Here is a 19,404-nt window from a genome sequence, read left to right as displayed (position 1 = left end):
AAGTTCATGGTTAACCTTCTAAAGCCTATGCTTTGGTGATTTTTAAGCTTTTAATCATTTTCTAAAGCGTTTTAGAAAATCTGTTATTTTCTGTAAGCGACAACAACGTATAAATTAATTTTGAACCTGACAGGATGATTGATGTGAGTTAAGATTTTGAACAAGAATACAAGTTCCTTCCATTGAGAGCGTTCATCTGTGGTACTAGGCTCTGGTTCAAAGGTGACCCAACAATCAGACAAGTGTCTGAATGGATAGCTACATCCGCCCTCTAGGCAACCAATGAACTGAATAGAGTCTCACACACAGACGGACACAAACACATGTGGGAGCATACATGCTCATGGTACACAATGTGTTCACCATAAGGTGCAGTTTGCTCCAGTTGGCCAGGAAATAGACACACCAATTTACCGTGCCTCACTGAGATATATACACACCATGAAGTGCATGTAATGTGAAGGACTTGGGGAGCAAAGAGACCACTCCTTTCTCAGCGTTTAGTTCATTAATGTGTAAGGGAATGGGAATTCAGACCGGAACAATAGCTATTCATACAAGGAGCCTGAATGGAGCTCAAACCCTGGTCTGATGGCCTCAGACTAGGGTTTCAAGTCAACAGCATGGCTCCATTCCACACCCCCCCAAGCCCTCATCTCTCACACACCCCATATTCATTGTCAGTCATTGGTCGGATGTCTGGATGCTGAAGATATTCTGTGTGAAAAACGTTTCACCCAGGCTGGACTTAGGTGCACATTTTCTTGTTTATTGTCAAAGGGTAAGTTCTGTGGCTCAACTGGGCAAGTTTGTGTATGTCTTTAACTCTCTGACTCTGTTCAGGGATTAGCCAGCTGCACAGCCTGAGGGGAGGGGTACAGCATTCCAGTGCCAGACCTCTGAGAGTGTGTGTGAGAGAGTGAGTCTGTGCATATATGCGTGCAAACTTGTGTGTAGAAAGAGTGAGGGGCCCTCTGAGTTAATTGGCAGTGCGGGTGACAAAGGTGGTCTGCTTCAGAGGAGAAAGCCTAGGGAGATGTTCACACAAGGGAGGAGGGGAGAAGGAGAGGGAGTTTTGGAGGGGAGAAAGGGAGAGTGAAGGGGCATTAGGATTTCAGGTTTGTTCCTTGTCGTGTTCCCGCCCGGAGCTGTGTGGACGATGAAGGCTGCTCTTTTTTAGGGTTGTGTTAAAGCTGCAACTGCTCTTACTTTGATAAAGCATGTGTGAGCTATACTGGATGAAGTCTGTGAAAAATCTGGTCTGAGCGTATTTGGTGAAACTTGGGGGTGAGCACTGGATGAAGAAGAATGAGTAGAGAGTTCATACTGGAGAACATGATGTCACACCTGTCAGAGAGGGAGATGGACACCGACCTCAAAGACCGTAAGTAGGCTAAATTTAAAAAACAACTCACAATAAGAGGTATAGGCTACAACCTAAAATGGGAACAAGTGACCAATAAATATATATATATTTGCAGGCATGTATTCTGCCAAACGGACAAAAGCTTCCTTTTAAGTGTTAATTATCCTGTACAGGCAAAGGCAAACTACTGAAAGCTTACATGAAAGCTTACGATACATCAATCCGGTAGCCTAACCTTCAGTCAATTCTCTTTCTCACTCTGAGGGCCACAGGAAGCTGCTAAATCTTTTTGGTGTGTCAGAAACTCTGGAAATGCTGATCTGTGCAGCCTCGTGACGGGGTGGTACCAGTACCTAATTCTACTTAAATAAACCATGTCTGGGAATGTTAATTTTATAGTTTAAAGAATGATTGTTTTACTTTCGTAGATCAACATTTATACACATTCATACACTCATGCCTCCAGGTGGAGTTCTCTGTAGAAAGAACTGTTTACTTCTAATAGTGTCACAGAAGAGGCTTCAAATTCCTTTTATCTCCAGTATAAAAATACCCTTGATGCACTCTGTGTCTGATTAAGATTAATTAATCACATACTGTGCATTGCAATAGCGCTGTGCACTTCATTCCATTATGAAGAATCCCAGATGAACTCTGCATATGTTTGGCTCAAATCTTTTCAAAATGCAGACCTCATTTTCTGTTGTAGTGATGAATGTTTTCATTACTGAATGTAAAGAAGTAAAAAAAAAATTGAATTTCAGATATCCAGATACTTCATAGTATGATCGTGTTGCTCCCTGAAAATACAGTGAGCAAAAGTCATGCAACAAAGTTTAGAATATGTTGGGCTAAACAACCATAACCTTTGTTTTCTATCCAGTGAATGTGGTGGCCATGCTCCATCACTTCTGGGAGCAGAGACAGGTGGGCCAGCTGAACAGATCACCCAGTGAATCCCAGGTTTCTGTGATGGATTCAGCCAGCCAGTCAGACAGCTTGTTGCTGTATGAATCTGCCCCTAGCCCTGGGCCGCCCTATGTCTGCTATGTCAGCCTACCTGGAGGAAGCTGCTTTGGAAACTACAAGGTGTGTCCTTTTGGAACTTCCTGAAAGAATGTCTTTACACAACACTCAGATTAAGCTTGCATGATCCTGGTAGATTTGCTATATCACACACTTTTAAGTTTTTTTTTATACTGACCTTATGATACCTGACTGGCTTTGATGTTCTAATCTGAGTGATGAATTGATTTCTGATATCATGATCAGCTCTTATGCACAATATGCAGTCACCCACATTGTAATCCAGGAGCTTAAGCTCAACAACAGACCCAAAAGGTGTTTTGTGAAGTGAATGAGATAACAATAATCTTTTCCCTCCCTTTCATCTCTTCCTTCATATTCCTCCATCTCTCCATGTGTAGGTGTGTGAGACTCAGGCAGAGGCCCGTAGAGATGCTGCTCGCGTTGCTTTGATGAACTCCCTGGTAAACGAGCTACCATCACGACGTATCACCCCTCAGTTTATCAGTCAGAGCCTGTGTCAGGCCTCCACAGACAGTGCCGTGAGTGTCAGCCAATGCAAACACGTAGCTTTAGCTTTGATTTCTTTAACCGAATGTTATCCTGCTGTAATCAAGAAAGCTAAGACGGATCGTATAACGATAACGATAATGTGATCCTGATGAATAATATCTCCTGCCTCTCACTGTGCTTCTAGGCTTCTATAGAAGATGCATGTGACCCAAGCACCAGCATAGGAACCTACAGTCTGCTTCTAAGCTCCTACATGGGTCGGACCATGCTTCAGTTCCAGGTAGAACAAGATGGGAGTTATGTTGCAGGCAGCTCCTATTTGCCTCTTAGCTACTTTAAAAGATTGAGACTTTGTGGGGCGGGGGGAAGAAATGATGCCCATTTCTTTGCCCATATGGGCATGCCCATATATGGGCATAGTGGTCGGATTGGCGGTTCTGGACAACTGGATCTCCATATGCCTATATATGGGCGTATTGTTCGGATCGGCAGTTCTGGACAACCGCCTATCCGACCGACTACTACGTGAACTACAGATGGACACACAGACAGAAATTCCACACATTCATAGTAGGATGTATGGCAAAAATAGATTAATTATTGTATATACATTAAATAAATAAGAGAAGCTAGTAAGCCAAGCGTAGCCAAATTCTATCACATTCACAATTAACCTGTGTGGGAGGTAATTCCACTCTCTAGGGATGTAAACCTCTCCATTCCTTCATTTATTCCTTCTGTCAGAGTGTCTTGGTGTCAGACTATTTTAGACCTGTGGCTGTGGAAGGTGGTATGAAACACCTCATATTTCTACCTCCATGTAAATAATCATTCGTCAGCAGCAGGAGGGTTATTACTAGGAGGAAATGGCATCATTATCATTCCTGTGAAAGCAGGACATGTAGAGATGAGAAGGTTCCAAGTAATTCTCTCTCTCTCTCTGTCTGTCTCTCTCTATCTGTCTGTCTGTCTGTCTCACACACGCACGCACGCACGCACGCACGCACGCACGCACGCACGCACGCACGCACGCACGCATACAAACACGCACGCACGCACGCACGCACGCACGCACGCATACAAACACAGACACTATCATGTGTGGACATATACCCATGGTAACATCACAGCACTTTGGGGTGCAATAAATGCATTTTTCTTAAAATAGAGCTCATCAGTGTGCGAGCGTTTTTTGAATTATTTTATTTTGTTTAGTCTATTACTTTTAGCTCAGCACCTGCCCAACACATGGTGTGGATGTGCACGTATTAGCTTTCTTTTGACATATACACATGCACCTACACTAATAAGTACATACATGCACATACGTACAGTCGTACATACCTTCGAGTGTGGAAACCTATTTATGCCATAGTGTGTGTACCCAGACCCACACCCACACTCATATGCACCTGTGTGTTCAGTAGTACATCGGTCACACCTGCACATGTGTTTGTATGCACTGTTCATGTTCATACAGAGTACAGACAGGTACACATGCTTTGTGAGTCAACCCAGTGGAACAGAATTGCTGACACCACAATATAAAAACATCACTGCTGTAGGTGCCAGATAGTTTGGTAAACAAAGAGTCAGACAGGCAGGATCCTAAACAGACGAGGACACATACTACTGTACAGGCTGAAAACAGTGAGTGGCATCAGAGGTTGGGTAGAGTAGCCAAAAACTGAACTCAAGTAAAAGTATTGTTACTTTAAAATAATGATGACTCAAATAGAAGTAAAATAGTCATCCAAATAATTACTTGAGGAAGAAAGTATCTAGTGAAAAGATTATTCACTGAGTTACTTACTTAATAAAATATAATAAATGCTTGTCCAGTTGAAATAAACAAAACATAAAATAGCCAATGTGAAAAATCTAATCACTTTAAATAAAACAAAGTATGCAAAGTAGTAATTTCGATTTTTACTAAATAACACAAATTAAGTCAGAAGAGAGAGGGAGGCAAAGAAAGCAGTGCATAATGTACAGTACCTATTGTTTAGTCTGTCCACTCATTCTTCTGTGTGTGTAACCTCATGTCACCTGCTGGCACGGAGATATTCTGTGTGGTGTGACTGGCTACATTTGATTGGTGAAACTGAGTCATGTGACAGAGCCAACGCAAATACTACCAGTAAGTGAGAGAATGAGATAAAAATTAAAATAAATCTGAATGTGCATTTAATTTAAAAAAATGGGTAGAAAGAAAGTATCAAGATGAATGTAGCCAAATCATTTGAAAAATATTTATTTCACTCCTTTAATTTTGGCCCATAGGTAAAGGAGTAAAAGTATGTTTTTCTTCTCAAATATACTTACTTACTACCCACCTCCGGGTAGCATGTACACAGAGGACTTTAACCTCAGACAATAAACGTGTCACATGTTCCATCTGTATGTGATTAGGTTAATCCATGTTAATCTTTAGCCTGTCTCTGTTTAACTCTGTAATAAATCATCTGTAACAGACGACAGCCGTTCAGCCAGACAGTGAATTCTAAGTCAGAGATAAGGCCTACCTGTTGCAGGAATATTTAGAATCTTTTTAAAGTAATCAATCTGGTTATGGCTTCAATAAATATTCTCATAACACATGGTCTTTGTCAGGGGCGGTTACTCAATTCCTAATCTCTCAAGACAAATTCAGAGCCCCGCAGCTGATTCAAAGGGGGAAATGTTTTTTTTTCCTATTGTTTGCAGATTGCTCAATTCCTGGATGTTTGTGTTCAGAATCCAAATTAATCATGGTGTCAAACAAGACAAATTCATTATAATTTCTCTTTGTCCCACTTCTCTCACATTCTGTCTCTGCCTCTTTCTTTTTTCTCTGTAGGAAATGATGACGTGTTCCAGTTGTTGCATTGGAACGGGACACTTAAAGCTCTGAGGGAAAGGCAATGCTCTCGACAGGTACCATTGCCACCTTCATTCAACACTTCTTTCACCACTTTCAACCTGGCATCCCTAGTTTGGGCATGTCGTCATTGTCAATTTTCTTTCGAGAGTCTTCTAAAATAATTTTAAAAAAGGTGAAAATAGCAGATCTACAAGCTCAAAACTAAGCTTGTAGATTTCTGTTGTCGCATAACACCGACGTATGATGATGTATAAAACTGGGTTTAACCACTTAAACCCCATACAGTCCCTCAGGGCTCTATACTAGTGTATTTTCTGTTTTCAGATGCTGGGGTTTAAGCATCCGAAAACTGGGGTTTAAGTGGTTAACTCATCAGAATGAATGTCTCCCACTTTATGCATTAGTGCAAATTATAATGTATTCTAGGGGTTCTCAAAAAAGTGGGGTCCAGGGTTCCTTGAGCGGGGTTCCAAATTGACCCTTACAGGTCTGTAACTCTGAGAGTGTACAAATGGACCCAAATGGACCCTTATGGGTCTATCTGGGTCCATTTGTACACTCTCAGAGTTCCATTTTGTATACTCTCAGAGTTATGGGGGCCCTTGAAATGAAAAGGTTTGAGAACCACTGCTACATTCCTTCCCAAAGCATTTGACTCTGTTTTCACTGCAACACGATTGCCCATTTCTCCTCTTCCACAGAGTGTGATTGCCTATTACTCCCAACGAGGACTTGATGAGTACATGCGTAGCAGCATGGCTCTGGACTGGATGGGACGGGAGCAGAGGTCGCCTGGGCGACTGGGGGAGGAGCTGCAAGTGGCACAAAAGGAGCTGGTGTTGGCCCGGCGTCGAGGCACCGAGCTCCGTTTCTACAAGGAGAAAACTGAGATCCTCACCTTGGCTCTGAGCCAGGCATTCATACACCAGACACACGTGCACCTGAGTCAACCCCCGAGTCCCATATACCATTATGAGCAACGTCCTTTCCAGCAATTATCATGCCAGGATTCACTGACCCCACCCTGCAGTCCCTCGCCAAGCCTCCATGAAAGCACTAGGCACACGGTCCGTCCAACCTCGGGCAAGCCAAAACTACTGCCTTCTTACAGCCCTGCGCCCAGCCCAAAGCAAACCCATGTGCCTTTGATCAACCCTGAATAGAGTGACACAGGATGTGTTTGAAAAGTCAGCCAAAAGGCCTCCAACTGCTACTGGACTGGAGTGTTTTTTTTTTTTGCATCGAACAGCAACCAGAACACAACTTATCCTACAAACCAAAACAATACTGACCTGCTGTCTGTGTCCCAGACTGGTTTAGAGTTCTGGCCAGGGATAGTCATGTGATACTTGTGTACCATGTGAGGTGGTCTCTTGAACGTCACATTGCCATTACACACACTTATTTTTAGGTAGCGTCTGAATAGACTGCTTTGTTAATATCTGGTTTGTATGTATCCAGGTTTTGAGAAAATTTATATCCTATATACACCACTGAGTCGATCAATAGAGGCTTCACTATGACTCAAGAAGAATAAACCTGGTGTCAGAATCAGAATAAATGTTATTGTCACATCACAGGTTTACAGGTGTAAAACAGTGGGTGAAATTCATTTTTGTGCAAGCTACGAGTACGACCATTATGTTGTTATTTCCATAAAAGAGGAAAGGAAGAAGAATGGGGGGGGGGGGGGGGAGAAAGATAGATGGTAAAAAAACAACAACTGTCATATCTCCTTACTACTGACAGTGTAAAAGAAAAAAGAAAGGCTAAATATTGTTGATACATACAGGCTGATCAATAAATGGGCAGCTGTGGGTTTAAAGGAGGTTTTAAAGGGAAATTGTTTTTTACATTGTAAATAAATGTTTTGTTTTCTGACTCACAACTTGTCTGTGTACTTATGTGATCAGAGTTAGAAATTGTAAACCAATAAATTGCTAATTGGTCAAAATGTGTATAAAAAAGATGTTACACATAACATAAACTTGATTTTGACTTAATTTGTTGGTGAATTCAAAAGAATAGCATGCTGTTCTGTTTTTGCACAGACAAAATACTGCATTTTACTGAAAATGGTTTGAAGTAACAGCGGTCCTCACACTTTCAAACGTTTCAGACATTGATTTGACATTGCACATTACATTATGACAGATACGGTTCAATCGGTTCAATTTAACATTACAACAACCGCCCGGGTTGTTGTAATGTTAAATGTACAATGTCCTGAGTTTCTTTCGCTCACGTATACTTTGAGCCTTCAGCCGTTCCGTAATGAGGTGGAGCAGTCACCAGTGTTGCCAGATCTTTTGAGAGAAATAAGCAACCAGGTCTAGGAAAACAAGCCCAAAAGAAGCGACTAGGGTCACTAGCTTTAACTCTATGGTCACTCACTAGGCTCTTTTGAAGTCAAAATCATGTTTATGTACAAATGGAATATTTAGAATATTTTTAAAACATTCCAACAACACAAATCTGATATGGAGCCCCACTGGCAGTGCTGGCCTGACACAAAACATTTTCATATGGGGGTTAGGCGGGACAAATACATAATTATTAATTTATTTGGGGGTCCATTCATGACATGAAAATATTTGAGAACCACTGGTTTAAATAATAATCAAAAAAGGTGGAAGCAAGCCCAAATAAGCAACTGCACTTTAGAAAGACTTTACAGAAAAACAAGCCCAAAGTCGCTTGTAATACGCAGACATGGCAACGCTGGTAGTCACGTGATCAGAGAGATTGCGATAGAGTTCTAGGAACAAAACAAAACAAAACAGCAGACAGCTGATGTGATCTGGGGGCTGCTCCCTCAATGTCCAATGTCAGCTCCCTGGATGTGAAGCAACAGATCTCTGACAATGTGAGTTATGATATTATGCAACTGTTGTGTTGTGAGACAGTTAGAGTTAGCCCAGGCTGTAGGTAGGGGCAATAGAAAAACAGACAGCACAGCATCATAACAACATAACATAACGATAGCGCGTTAGCTTAGCTGTGGCAGAATAATGGTAAACCAAAGGAAAAATTTGTTTCCATATGGACTTCTTCACTGGAACATAATGTCCAGAAGATATAATAGACATGTTTGCTACTGCCTTGGTCCCTTCTGCCACAGAGGTTCCTCAAGCAGGCCCCATAAGGCTTGCGTTGTAGCTCTGACTCTGAGCCAATGACAGTGTTTATCTTGACAGCACAGTCAACTAACTGGTCAGTCAGTCAGTAACTGGTTATCTACACCAGTGACTCTGCATGGTACTGCCTCACTTCTAGTTGTTGCTGTTTGAGCACATTTTTGTTTATATGTTGAAACGCCTGTTGTGAAATAGAGGAGGACCATGTTGTTTGTGTCTTACTTTTACAGTAGCTACTGTCCCACATTGATCTAGTTCTCCTGTGTCAGGCCTGCTGAATATGATTTTAGAGCTGGGAGGCGGTGACGTGAGCAGACGTTAAAAGATGGAGGCTGTGAGACCAAAGAAGACCAAGTCCAAGAGCAGCGGGAGGTCTCAGGTGATTTTTACCTTAGCCAATTCTGTTCAGTGTTGCGTGAGCGTGACATGAGCTCAGCCTCACATGTTCAAAACTAGGGCAAGGTTGGAGTTACTGTTTAACCCAAGGGAAATCAATTTGATATGCAATTGTTGTTTTGCATGCTTCCAGCAGGCCAGGAAGCAGAAAGAGGCAGAGGAAGTCAAAGAAGTTTCAACCCCATCAGCTGTGTGTGAAGAGAGTCCCAGCTCTGGTTTCACCGATGTCCCCCTCAGTCTGCCATATCAGGGAACAGACGAGCAGCAGCAGGAGCCTGCCCAGACCCCTGAGACCACAGCACAGCCCTCTGAGGAGCATCAAGCTTCCTCAGCATCACAGACATCATCCAAATCACCGTTAGCACAGACTTTACATGCATCCCCAACTTTGTCAACATCTCAGGCTGCAGTCCAACCGAAGGAGGCAGAGAAGAAGGATGAAGGGGGTGCAGAGCTTAGAGTGGTTTCACAGAGCACTGAGGTCGGGAGAGATGATGAGTCATGGACTTGTCTTTCAACCCAGCTTGAGAAGTCACTGGCCCCCAGTGCCCCAGCTCTCTACCCCTCTCTCCATGTGCTGGAGGAGGGTTTGATGCAACTCCAAGAGGAAGCTCTGAGAAACTGTAGGACACAGGGACCTGCAGTGTTGGCTCTTCCTGAGCAGGAGACGTCTCCTCCCAGTCTACAACCCCTTGAGTCTGTAGCTGAACTTTCCCGAAGCAGACTGTACCCAGAATTACCCAAAACTGAACCAGAGCTTCAGGTAACTTACACATGATGAGTGCGGCTGCTGTCTTGTGAAATGGAGAATTATCGTATGGATTTTTTAATTACTTTTGGTTGGGCACACTCAAAAGCAGTACAGACAATGCCCACAGCATATATGTGGAGTGCTTACTGTGTTACGTGAGCACACTTAAGTTTGTATTCCTCAGCTCCCATAGGATTTTTCCAAAGCCACAAATAACGTGGTAATTGGAAATTATTGATCACAAAAGCATTTACGTGGTTGCCAATGCAAAAATAATCAATCCTAAGGAAAACCGTTCCACCCTTATTTTACTTGCAGGCATTCTCGCCGGAGCAGCTGAGCGTATGGGAGCCGGCTGGGGGCGTTCGAGCGTGGCTGGAGGGTGCCGAGGTGTGCGCCGTCCAGTTCTGTGCTCTGGCCCGCCAAGAGAACCATGAACTGACCGAGCTGCTGCAGAACTACTGGCGCTGCCGCAGACAGCTCACACAGTCACACACGCAGCTCCATACGCAGTCCTCTGAATGCAAGAGCACACAAAACCGTCTCTGGAGCTTTAGAGATGAACAGCTTACACTGCAGGTGTGTGTGTTATTAGAGCAACCACAAAAGTACACTGGAGCAAATTATACCCATCTGTTTTGCCGTTGTGCTTGTGCATTGATTTCAGCATGGTTTCTTCCCCTGCAGGGCGTGTGTGCAGACCAGTCAAAGGTGTGTGGATACCATCGGTTCCAGCAGGCTGATTTTAGTCCAAGCGTTTTGGCCGAGTTAGGGAGACTATTTGATGCCCGCGCTGAACTGCTTCACCAGAAGGTGGCGCTGCATTCATACACCGCCCTCCTGTCGCGCCTCCAGGTGGAGTCCTACTTGTATCACCTGTTAAATGGTGAGAGAATTATTTTATGCCTGACAAAACCCATGTATGAATGTAAAACTTACACTGTTCCACATACACAGCACTAGAAAACACAGAGAATCAAAAAAAATGGCATTGATCCGTGCAGCGGTTGGTGAGATTAGCTCTGCACACACAGACATACTCTTCTAGACGTCTAGACTCCTGCAGAGCCACACCATAAAAATTCAAGGCATAGAAGGTCTTTCAGTGCTCTGCTTATGAACTACAGTTATTTGTGCTTCTGTTGTGCGCAGATTGTTCGAGTAGCCAAACACAACCTTGCTCTCTTCAACCCTTGAAAGAGGCCATCAGTGTTCTGTTCAGCTTCACACGGAGAGTACTCGATGACGCACAGTTCCAGACAGACATCCATCACTGGCTGGAAAGACTGGTACACACACACACACACACACACACACACACACACACACACGTACACACACACGTACACACGTACACACACACGTACACACGTACACACACGTGTTCCAATGGGTATAATCATGTTGTGTTTCCTAAGACATGTCTGTGTGCCAATCCCCAGGTGGCAGTCCTGCTACAAGTCGGCGGGTCAGGGGAGCACCTGTACCTGCTGTGCCACCTCCTCTGCTGTCCTGCCGGAGTGGGCAAGTGGGCTGCATCGTTCCTACAGGTTAGACCTGGTCCTGGCAGCACGATTCAACACAGACAGACAGACAGACAGACAGAATTAAAATATACAATGCTAAACAATATAAAAATATTAATATTTAAGACTGTAATCTTTTTTTACTTCAGATCAAGGTATTTGGGAACAGCTGTGGAGTGTCGCACTTCATGCAGGCTCTAGCCATCCTCATGTCTCCCGCCAGGTGATTACAGAATTTACCAAATTAACTAATAGCCATTGTGAGTATGAACATTTCATCCTAATCCTCCCTAAATGCTACACCTGGAATGTGAAAAATTTGATACACGGTGAGCAATCAGTTCAAGCTTTCATGAGTGTAGCAATTCACCCCTTTCCCATCATCTTTTAATCCCTAACCTTTGGCCTCTCCCTCTTGGCTCCTGCCCCCAGACACCGCACAGAGTTCCTGAGTCATATGAAGCCGTGTGAAGGCCAGAGCTCGACAGCCTCTGGCCCTGAGTCTGGCAACTGGACACTAGTGGATGAGGGGGGAGAGGAGGTAAGTGGGAAGTGGTTAACATCAGTTCTATTTCATTCCTTCTGCCCGCCAGAGGTGGTGTTTTCAACACCGCCTCTGGCGGTCATCCGGAATTCATAGAACCATAGTTACATGCGGAACTCTCGTTTTCATTCAAATGTGGGGAAAAGACACCAAACCTGCTCCTCACTACTGATGAACCCAAAAAGGGTCTTCTCAAAAAGGAATCAAACAAAATAGAAAAGCACATAACTAATGTATTGCAGTTCACAAGACAATGTCATCCGCTGATTTGTATTGGCTTAGTAGTGTTGATTTCCTGAACTAGTTTACAGCTGGCCCCAAATATTTGGATGGTCGTTCGACAGGTTTTATATTCACTGCACTGCGCACACAGCCACATCATTTGTGCACGTGGAGCTGAGCTTAAGTGTATCCACTTAAGCTAAGCTATGCTCCCATGTTGATCTGCCACAGGCTGCTTGTGGTCGTTTTGGCTGCTGTTGTGTGGGAGTGACTGTCTGGGGTAAGGGTTGTAGTACGTAGAGAGCAACATTGTGTTATTTTTATTTATAAGGCCTTGTGGCAACTGGCAAGCTTCCTTTAAAACCAAATGTTACTGGACATTCAACACGTTCACATACACACATTAGATATACCAGTCTTTTTTTTTTACCCCTGTCAGGAGGGGGGGCAAGATTTTGTCATGGGGGGACAACAAAAACACCATCTGTGAGAAATGCACAGTATGGTATGGTTAACTTGGTACAACTATGTAACTATGGTTAACTTGGTTGGGGACGCTGTGGATGCTGGGGGCGTGTTCTCTCCCCCGCGTCATCAGTGCCCATACCCTAGGTGGGGTTGGTGAAAGGGCCTCTCTGTGTGGAGTTTGCATGTTCTCCCCGTGTAGGTACCCTCACAAAAACATGTAGTAATCCTGGTCACTATACTGCCTCCCCCTGGCCAGCCGGGGTGCCTGATGGAGGGGAAGGGAACTGGTTGGAATAACGTGTTCCTTCCACGTGCTACGTCCAACCAGGAAAACTCCCCCCTGTCAGGTGACAAGAAGGTCAGTTGGCTCTCAGGCATTGAAGGAGGCATGAGCTCGGCCCTGGCCTCCCTAGGTTGGCAGAGGGAAGGTAGTGCCCAGGATTACATAGACAATTGGCACTGGGTGTAAAAAATGGGGTTACAAAAACTTGGGATAAAAATGTATTAAAAAGAAAATTAACTTGGTACAGTACACTATGGTTAACTTGGTACAGTACACTCTTAGTTGCTTGTTTTAGAAGAGACACTTAAGACTTCTGGTGATTAGTAGTTTCGTTCCGTACCTATGTTGAATGCACTTATTGTATGTCGCTTTGGATAAAAGCGTCTGCTAAATGACTGTAATGTAATGTAATGTAATAATTTGGAAATAATACCAGCAGAGAATTCTTTATACTAGAGAGTTGCATATTAAAGGAACCCAGTCGAATGTGGCAATTACCTTGTTAGTAGCCTACCTGGCATCTATTTACAGTAATGCCTAATGCCACTTGTATGCAAATGACAAATCTGTATGAGAACTAAATAAATAGCTAGATTAATCAATAATTGTTTTATTATTAATCAATAGATCAGAACTGGGCTGGCCAATCAGGCCAACCCCCTATAAAATGGGTTGGCCTGATTTCACCTCTATGAACAAAACATAAGAACAGTTTTGACATAACTGAGAGATATGTAAGTTAATCAATTCTCTAAGTGACTTTCACTATACTGTATAGCAGATTATAGGTGAACTATTTGGGGAATGCAAGGCATTGGGCAGTTAAGAGTAGGCTACTAGGCTTGTCTCTAAACGGACAGTGTGATCTTTATAATCTTCACCAATAAGAACAAAACTAAGAGATGAAAAATATATTTTTTACATGCTTAGATTTAACTTCACTGCAAGTTTCCCAAGTTGGCATTTCCTGGTTTTACACAGGAAAGATGCCAGTGCAGCTTTTTGTTTTTCATGTGTCATTTGTCATGTGAGTGGCTCTCGAGACGCGACTTACTCTGTATTTACCCTCTTGAAGAGAGCTTGAAGGAATATATACGGGCCAACCCTGAACTTATAGCACCCATGCTAACAGTTAATTCTACTCCTTGTAAAGCAATGCATCTTTATTGTGTCGTAATTGATTGTGATCGAGTTACAACAATCAATGCCCAGTTTTAAAAATCTGTTTAGCAGGTACGGGGGTGTTTACTCTGGGTTTGTTTGTGAGACACAGTAAAATCCTTAGTGTTAGTTTAACTCTTAAGCCCTATATACCGACACTATGTATACTACTATATACTTAGATACTATTTTGCCGAAAAACTGCCTATCTACCAGCTTACAATGTGTTGCATATAAAAGTTTGTGAAAATGTCAGCTTATGGAAAGTGGTTAACTCTCATGCAGTGTACAGTATGTTTGCAAAGCTCTGTCTGCAATGGCTGTCTTCTTTGTACAGGACGAGGACCCAGACAGCAGCTGGTTGCTTCTGTGTGAGGAGGACCTCATATCCCTGCTGTCCCAGTTCCCCTTCCAGCAGCTTTATTCACACATGTTGGGGATGAGCAAGCAGGGTGAGGGAGTCTGTCTTGTCTTCCTGTCTTGTCAGTCGGTTGAACCTATGTACAAGCTAACGAGCAAATCCCCTGTTCCAGGTGTTTATGAGCCCCAGGCCTGCTCTAGTCAGAAGATGATGCGAGTGTTTGCGTTTGCCTCCTCGCTCATTGAGATTCTGGCCGTCGGACTTCAGACCTACAACAGGGCTCGATACCGGCAGCTAGTCAAGCGAATAGGACACACTATACGGTCAGTGCAACCAAATCACAGGCTGTTAAGATTACAACACAAAGTAATTACAATCCAATACCTCTAAAAAACACATTTTAGAGTCAACAAATACAGTACATGAATTATTATTTAATTGTTACTTTGTCCCCTTTGTTATCATCCTTCAGAATGACAGTTTGTTACGTTAGTGACCACTGGGCACAGTATGTGAGTGTAAGTGATTCTGCTGGAGCCAGCTCCCACACGCACACCCTTTCTCTGGACAAGCTACAGCTGGAATATGACCACCTGTTCCTCCGTGCTGTTCTACATGTACTCAGGAACAAGAGGCGAGTTCTTATCCGCAAAGTTATTTACACTATGTGCTTTCAAGGCCAAAGTATTTCAACACATTTATTCTCTGCGGTGATCCCTTCCAGGTTGGGTATCTGGCTGTTTATGTCTGAGATGCCTTATGGGACTCTGTCCAGCTCCATGCTGTGGAGGGTTCTGTACGCCATGCAGTGTGCCGAGACGGCAGGACTAGAAACACCTGTGTCTGCAGATAGCACGCATGCCTGTCTGAAGGCTCTCAGAGGTAACTCAAAGTATGACTTGATTAACTGCCTACTTTCAGACCACCTAAAAGCCACATTTAACCGGTCACCGGTCTGAATTACACCCCAAGTTGAAAGTCAACCTTTCTGAAGTAGTTCACAATGTTGTGACTAATTTAATCCCTGACATTGACGGGACCTGATTGATATTCTGTTATGTTCCATGTTTCAGAGCCAGAGCACCAGGAAAGATTTGAGCGTTGGCTGTGTGAGGTCAACAGCTCTGACGGCATCTCTCTCCTCACAGCACTGGCACACATGGCCACTCCCACTCAGCACTCTGACCCCGCCTTCATCACCACCATCGCCTTGCTCATCTACCAGGTAGGAGAAAGGCAGGAGGGAGAATTAAATCTATGTGAGATGTGATGTCATTAAAATATAGGCCATGACCATTTTATTTTGGCAGCATCCTAATATATTGTACATGGAGAAGATGTAAATGATCAAACGGTAATGAAAAAGCAAAGCATTCCAGGTATTGTGATAATGTTTTTAATAAAGTATATTTGCACAGTGTCACTCACTAAACAGTATATCAAACGTCTCTCTCTCTCCTATTTCCTGTCATTCTAAACTGTACTATCCAATAAAGGCAGAAACGGCCCAAAATTATAAAAAAATAAGTAGATGTGATGGTGGAAATGTGCAAATATTCTTCATTTAAACCATGGGGGCCGAGACGCGGTGCTAGAGACGCATCACCAGCAAAACTATTGTTTTCCTATTGTATGGCACACCTGGCATACCTGGCATGTGCTCCACTTTTGCACCAGGCGTTGTTTTTTTTCTGTGGTTTTATATGTGCATAAAAGTTTAAATACTCAAGTTTTTAGCGCAGTCGCACGGTGTGCCTCGCACCGCTCCTTCCTGTTTTGATGCCAGGAGATGTGGTAGGAACGGTAGGACAATGCTGGCAAATGCAGATCAAAGTTTGATATAAGATTGAACGTCTGCTTGAATCAATTGTTTCCCATTTTGATCGGTGCACCACACTGTTTGCCAAGGCATTTTTTAAGCATCTTCGCCAGTAGCGTTGTCTCGGTGTGATTCTCCCCTTATATCAGAGTAGCACAATTGTTTTCACATTATGTTTCAATGGGAGTCTGACCGGCTGAAACCATGTCCGAATTTGGAGTCATACGTTAAGTCATTAAGTCATTAGACAACTATGTCATATACATAACTGAAGTCACAGGCTGGCCACATAAAGTCTGAGATCCCTATTGGAGCCATTCCGTTCCCATGTGGATCCCGAGGTCTACATGATTCAATTGATCATTACTTTTTGTACAAACGTGTACTTAACCAGCCTAATTTCTTCACTCCCAAGTATTTATGAAGAAGTAAAATATATACACCATATACACCATAACCACTGCACCACTGGAGTCCCTACATATTCTCATCTTACTATACCTTCTGAACTCTGCCTTTGGTCCTACAGTACCTCTCAATTTCTCTCCCAGGTGTCCTATGTCAGTGTCTCTACCAGAGAGACCTATTCTAAGGTTGGGCGGGAATTGCTTGCTGCCATAGCAACAGCACATCCATGCATCATCTCTGTGCTGCTGGAAAGACTGAGAGAAACTATACAGATGGTGGGCATGGTAGGTAGCGCCATTCTATCAGTTTTAGAACTAAGATAGCAGGGAAAATTCACAGTGACATTCCAGGTATATGATAAGAACTAACTAATAACGATATTGTAAAGTTACAAGATTGTGTGTGTGCGTGTGCGTGTGCGTGCGTTAGGTGGCATTATACCTATGTAAAGAGCTGCCACTGTGCATGTGGAAGCCGAGTCCAGAGGAGGTGTGTGTAATAGGGTCCTGGCTGCTACAACACCCTCTCGCTGCTGTGGAGAACCGGCTGGCTTGTGTCATACTGGAGGGACTGAATTGGGGCTATGCTCAGGTTGGTAGTATGACCATGTCACATGGATGTGCAATGTTTGTGTGTGCTTGTGCACGTTTTGGGATTTTACAAGATATTTTAGTTATTCCAAATGAAAAGTGATTGACTAAAGTTCCAGCCGATAAATATGTTTGAAATGTTTTTTGGAGCACAAAAGCTGTGAGCAGACTGGCCTTCCTCTGTCCATAGTTGCCCTGACGAGCTCCAGTGAAGAATTGTTTTTTGATTATTAGAAATCTTCTCCTTCGTTCACGGTTGTGATTGAGTGTATTTGTCCCTGTAGGATGGCTGTCTAGCCCTGCCTTCATCCCTCCACAGTGAGGTGGCTCTGCTCGTGGCTGAGGCCTATCAGAAGTTCCTCACGGATAAACCTTACAGTGGCCTCATATCAGAAGGCATCAAACAGGTAAGATTGGATAAAACCATATTTATCCCAAAGGATACAGATGGACAAAATAAAATACGGAGTATGAGGATACAAGGATTAACATCACTACATAAGAAGATAAATGAACACCCAAAGGGGAGAATAAATCTGAAATATGTATAGGAGAGCTTTGGTAAATTGGCTCACTGAACAGCAGTCAGCAAGTCATAACTGTAATGCTCCATTTCCAGTGACATTTCTGGTCAGCTTTAGTATGCGCAAATGTAGGGAATAGTCACGCGATATGTACTCTGCTTCACATTTATAATGAGGTATTTACACTTAGTTTGTATCCGGTAGTCAGTATGTATGTCTGTTCTGTCTTGTTTTGTCAATGTTAAGCATGATTATATATACTGTACGTACATAGTGCATTAGTAAAACTCCATTACCGTACTAATGTTGGATAAGTGTTAACAGAGTACTTATATTCACATGTATCATATCATCCCACCAAGCAGGATGATATGAGGTTATGGATGACTTTGTAAATGTCCTGGACAGAGAGAAATGGCTTGATTTTTGCGACAATTCGAATTTGGAAGAAACTGACTTTTACTATACCTCTTTGTAAAATGTAAGGTTTTGGTTTGGGGTTTGAACATGGTGGACAGGTTGCCAAGAACGTGTTATATATGTGTGATGAGTCAGGGGGACCAATTAGTACTGTACAACTAACTTCAAACGTAGTTGTAGAAAGCTTAGTGCCACCCAACACATCCTCAAGGCAAATTCCTGAGGCTGGGAAGTTTAGACTGGGCATTTAGTTTCAGGGGGAGATACAGCCATTTGCATAACGGTGGAATGAAATTTCATATTTTTGAATGAATCGTCCGAGGGGAAGAACGTAAATGGAAAAAGGATGGGGACTGATATGGAATTGTATGTCCATAACATTGGTTTATCCGTCCCCTTCTGTCCCTTCTATGTCTTATCACAGGTGTCCTACCTTGCCAGTGTCCTCCGTTTAGGTGTGTCCCCTGAAGCATCTTTTAGCCAATGGGCATGGCAACTGTTGCTGAGGCTCAAGCTCCATGCCAATGCTCAGAGCCCTCAGGCAGCTTGGTCCGCCCCAGGCACGGCCCCTAACCCTTCCCCGGAGCTCCCACATGCTCCCAGCATGCACTCTGTTCTCCGTGCTGTGAAAGCAGGCATCCCTATTGGATGCTACCTGACCATAGCTATGACAACAGTGGGACACAGGTCTGCACACACACACACACACACACACACACACACACACACACACACACACACACACACACACACACACACACACACACACACACACACACACACACACACACACACACACACACACACACACACACACACACACACACACACACACACACACACAATTCATGTATCAGTTATATAAAGTCTGTATATTATTGCCCCAAATTATTCCAATTGAATTTTAATTAGAGTGGAACATTTCTGTGTTTTTATGTTTCTTTTCTTTTTTTATTACTTCGGTTGTTTTATGTTTCTTATCTCAGCACTTTGGTAACCCTGCATTTGCTAAATGTGCTATATAAG

General features: G+C 43.3%; 2 protein-coding genes across 4 annotated transcripts in view; both read left to right on the top strand.

The window, feature by feature from the left end:
* Window positions 1–1,265: 1,265 nt before the first annotated feature.
* Window positions 1,266–7,263, top strand: LOC308088068 (protein limb expression 1 homolog). The gene is given in 7 exon segments (XM_080432418.1): window positions 1,266–1,384; window positions 2,250–2,455; window positions 2,794–2,934; window positions 3,090–3,185; window positions 5,745–5,754; window positions 5,757–5,821; window positions 6,470–7,263. Coding segments are annotated over 7 exon segments (1,056 nt in total). The 5' UTR covers window positions 1,266–1,308; the 3' UTR covers window positions 6,932–7,263.
* A 1,266-nt stretch (window positions 7,264–8,529) lies between these two features.
* The window catches only part of epg5 (ectopic P-granules autophagy protein 5 homolog (C. elegans)), a 34,204-nt gene continuing 23,329 nt past the window's right edge, over window positions 8,530–19,404 (top strand). The window contains exons 1-18 of one of the 3 annotated variants that reach the window (XM_080432238.1): window positions 8,530–8,634; window positions 9,175–9,284; window positions 9,435–10,064; window positions 10,371–10,631; window positions 10,740–10,938; window positions 11,205–11,341; window positions 11,495–11,602; window positions 11,728–11,801; window positions 12,011–12,119; window positions 14,594–14,708; window positions 14,790–14,940; window positions 15,090–15,251; window positions 15,342–15,499; window positions 15,691–15,842; window positions 16,988–17,128; window positions 17,274–17,435; window positions 17,719–17,841; window positions 18,803–19,065. In XM_080432238.1, coding sequence (XP_080288364.1) covers window positions 9,231–9,284; window positions 9,435–10,064; window positions 10,371–10,631; window positions 10,740–10,938; window positions 11,205–11,341; window positions 11,495–11,602; window positions 11,728–11,801; window positions 12,011–12,119; window positions 14,594–14,708; window positions 14,790–14,940; window positions 15,090–15,251; window positions 15,342–15,499; window positions 15,691–15,842; window positions 16,988–17,128; window positions 17,274–17,435; window positions 17,719–17,841; window positions 18,803–19,065 — 2,999 coding nt within the window. In that variant the 5' untranslated portion in view covers window positions 8,530–8,634; window positions 9,175–9,230. Of the gene's footprint in view, window positions 8,635–9,174; window positions 9,285–9,434; window positions 10,065–10,370; window positions 10,632–10,739; window positions 10,939–11,204; window positions 11,342–11,494; window positions 11,603–11,727; window positions 11,802–12,010; window positions 12,120–14,593; window positions 14,941–15,089; window positions 15,252–15,341; window positions 15,500–15,690; window positions 15,843–16,987; window positions 17,129–17,273; window positions 17,436–17,718; window positions 17,842–18,802; window positions 19,066–19,404 lie in introns of all 3 variants that reach the window. The other 2 variants (XM_080432237.1, XM_080432236.1) reach the window with 2 other exon arrangements.

The sequence above is a fragment of the Gymnoscopelus braueri genome (genome assembly GCF_963280865.1).
Source record: "Gymnoscopelus braueri genome assembly, chromosome: 7".
In the NCBI taxonomy this organism is placed as follows: Eukaryota; Metazoa; Chordata; class Actinopteri; order Myctophiformes; family Myctophidae; genus Gymnoscopelus; species Gymnoscopelus braueri.
The sequence above is the reverse complement of the archived record's forward strand: the minus strand, read 5'-3'. Positions and strand labels throughout refer to the sequence as shown.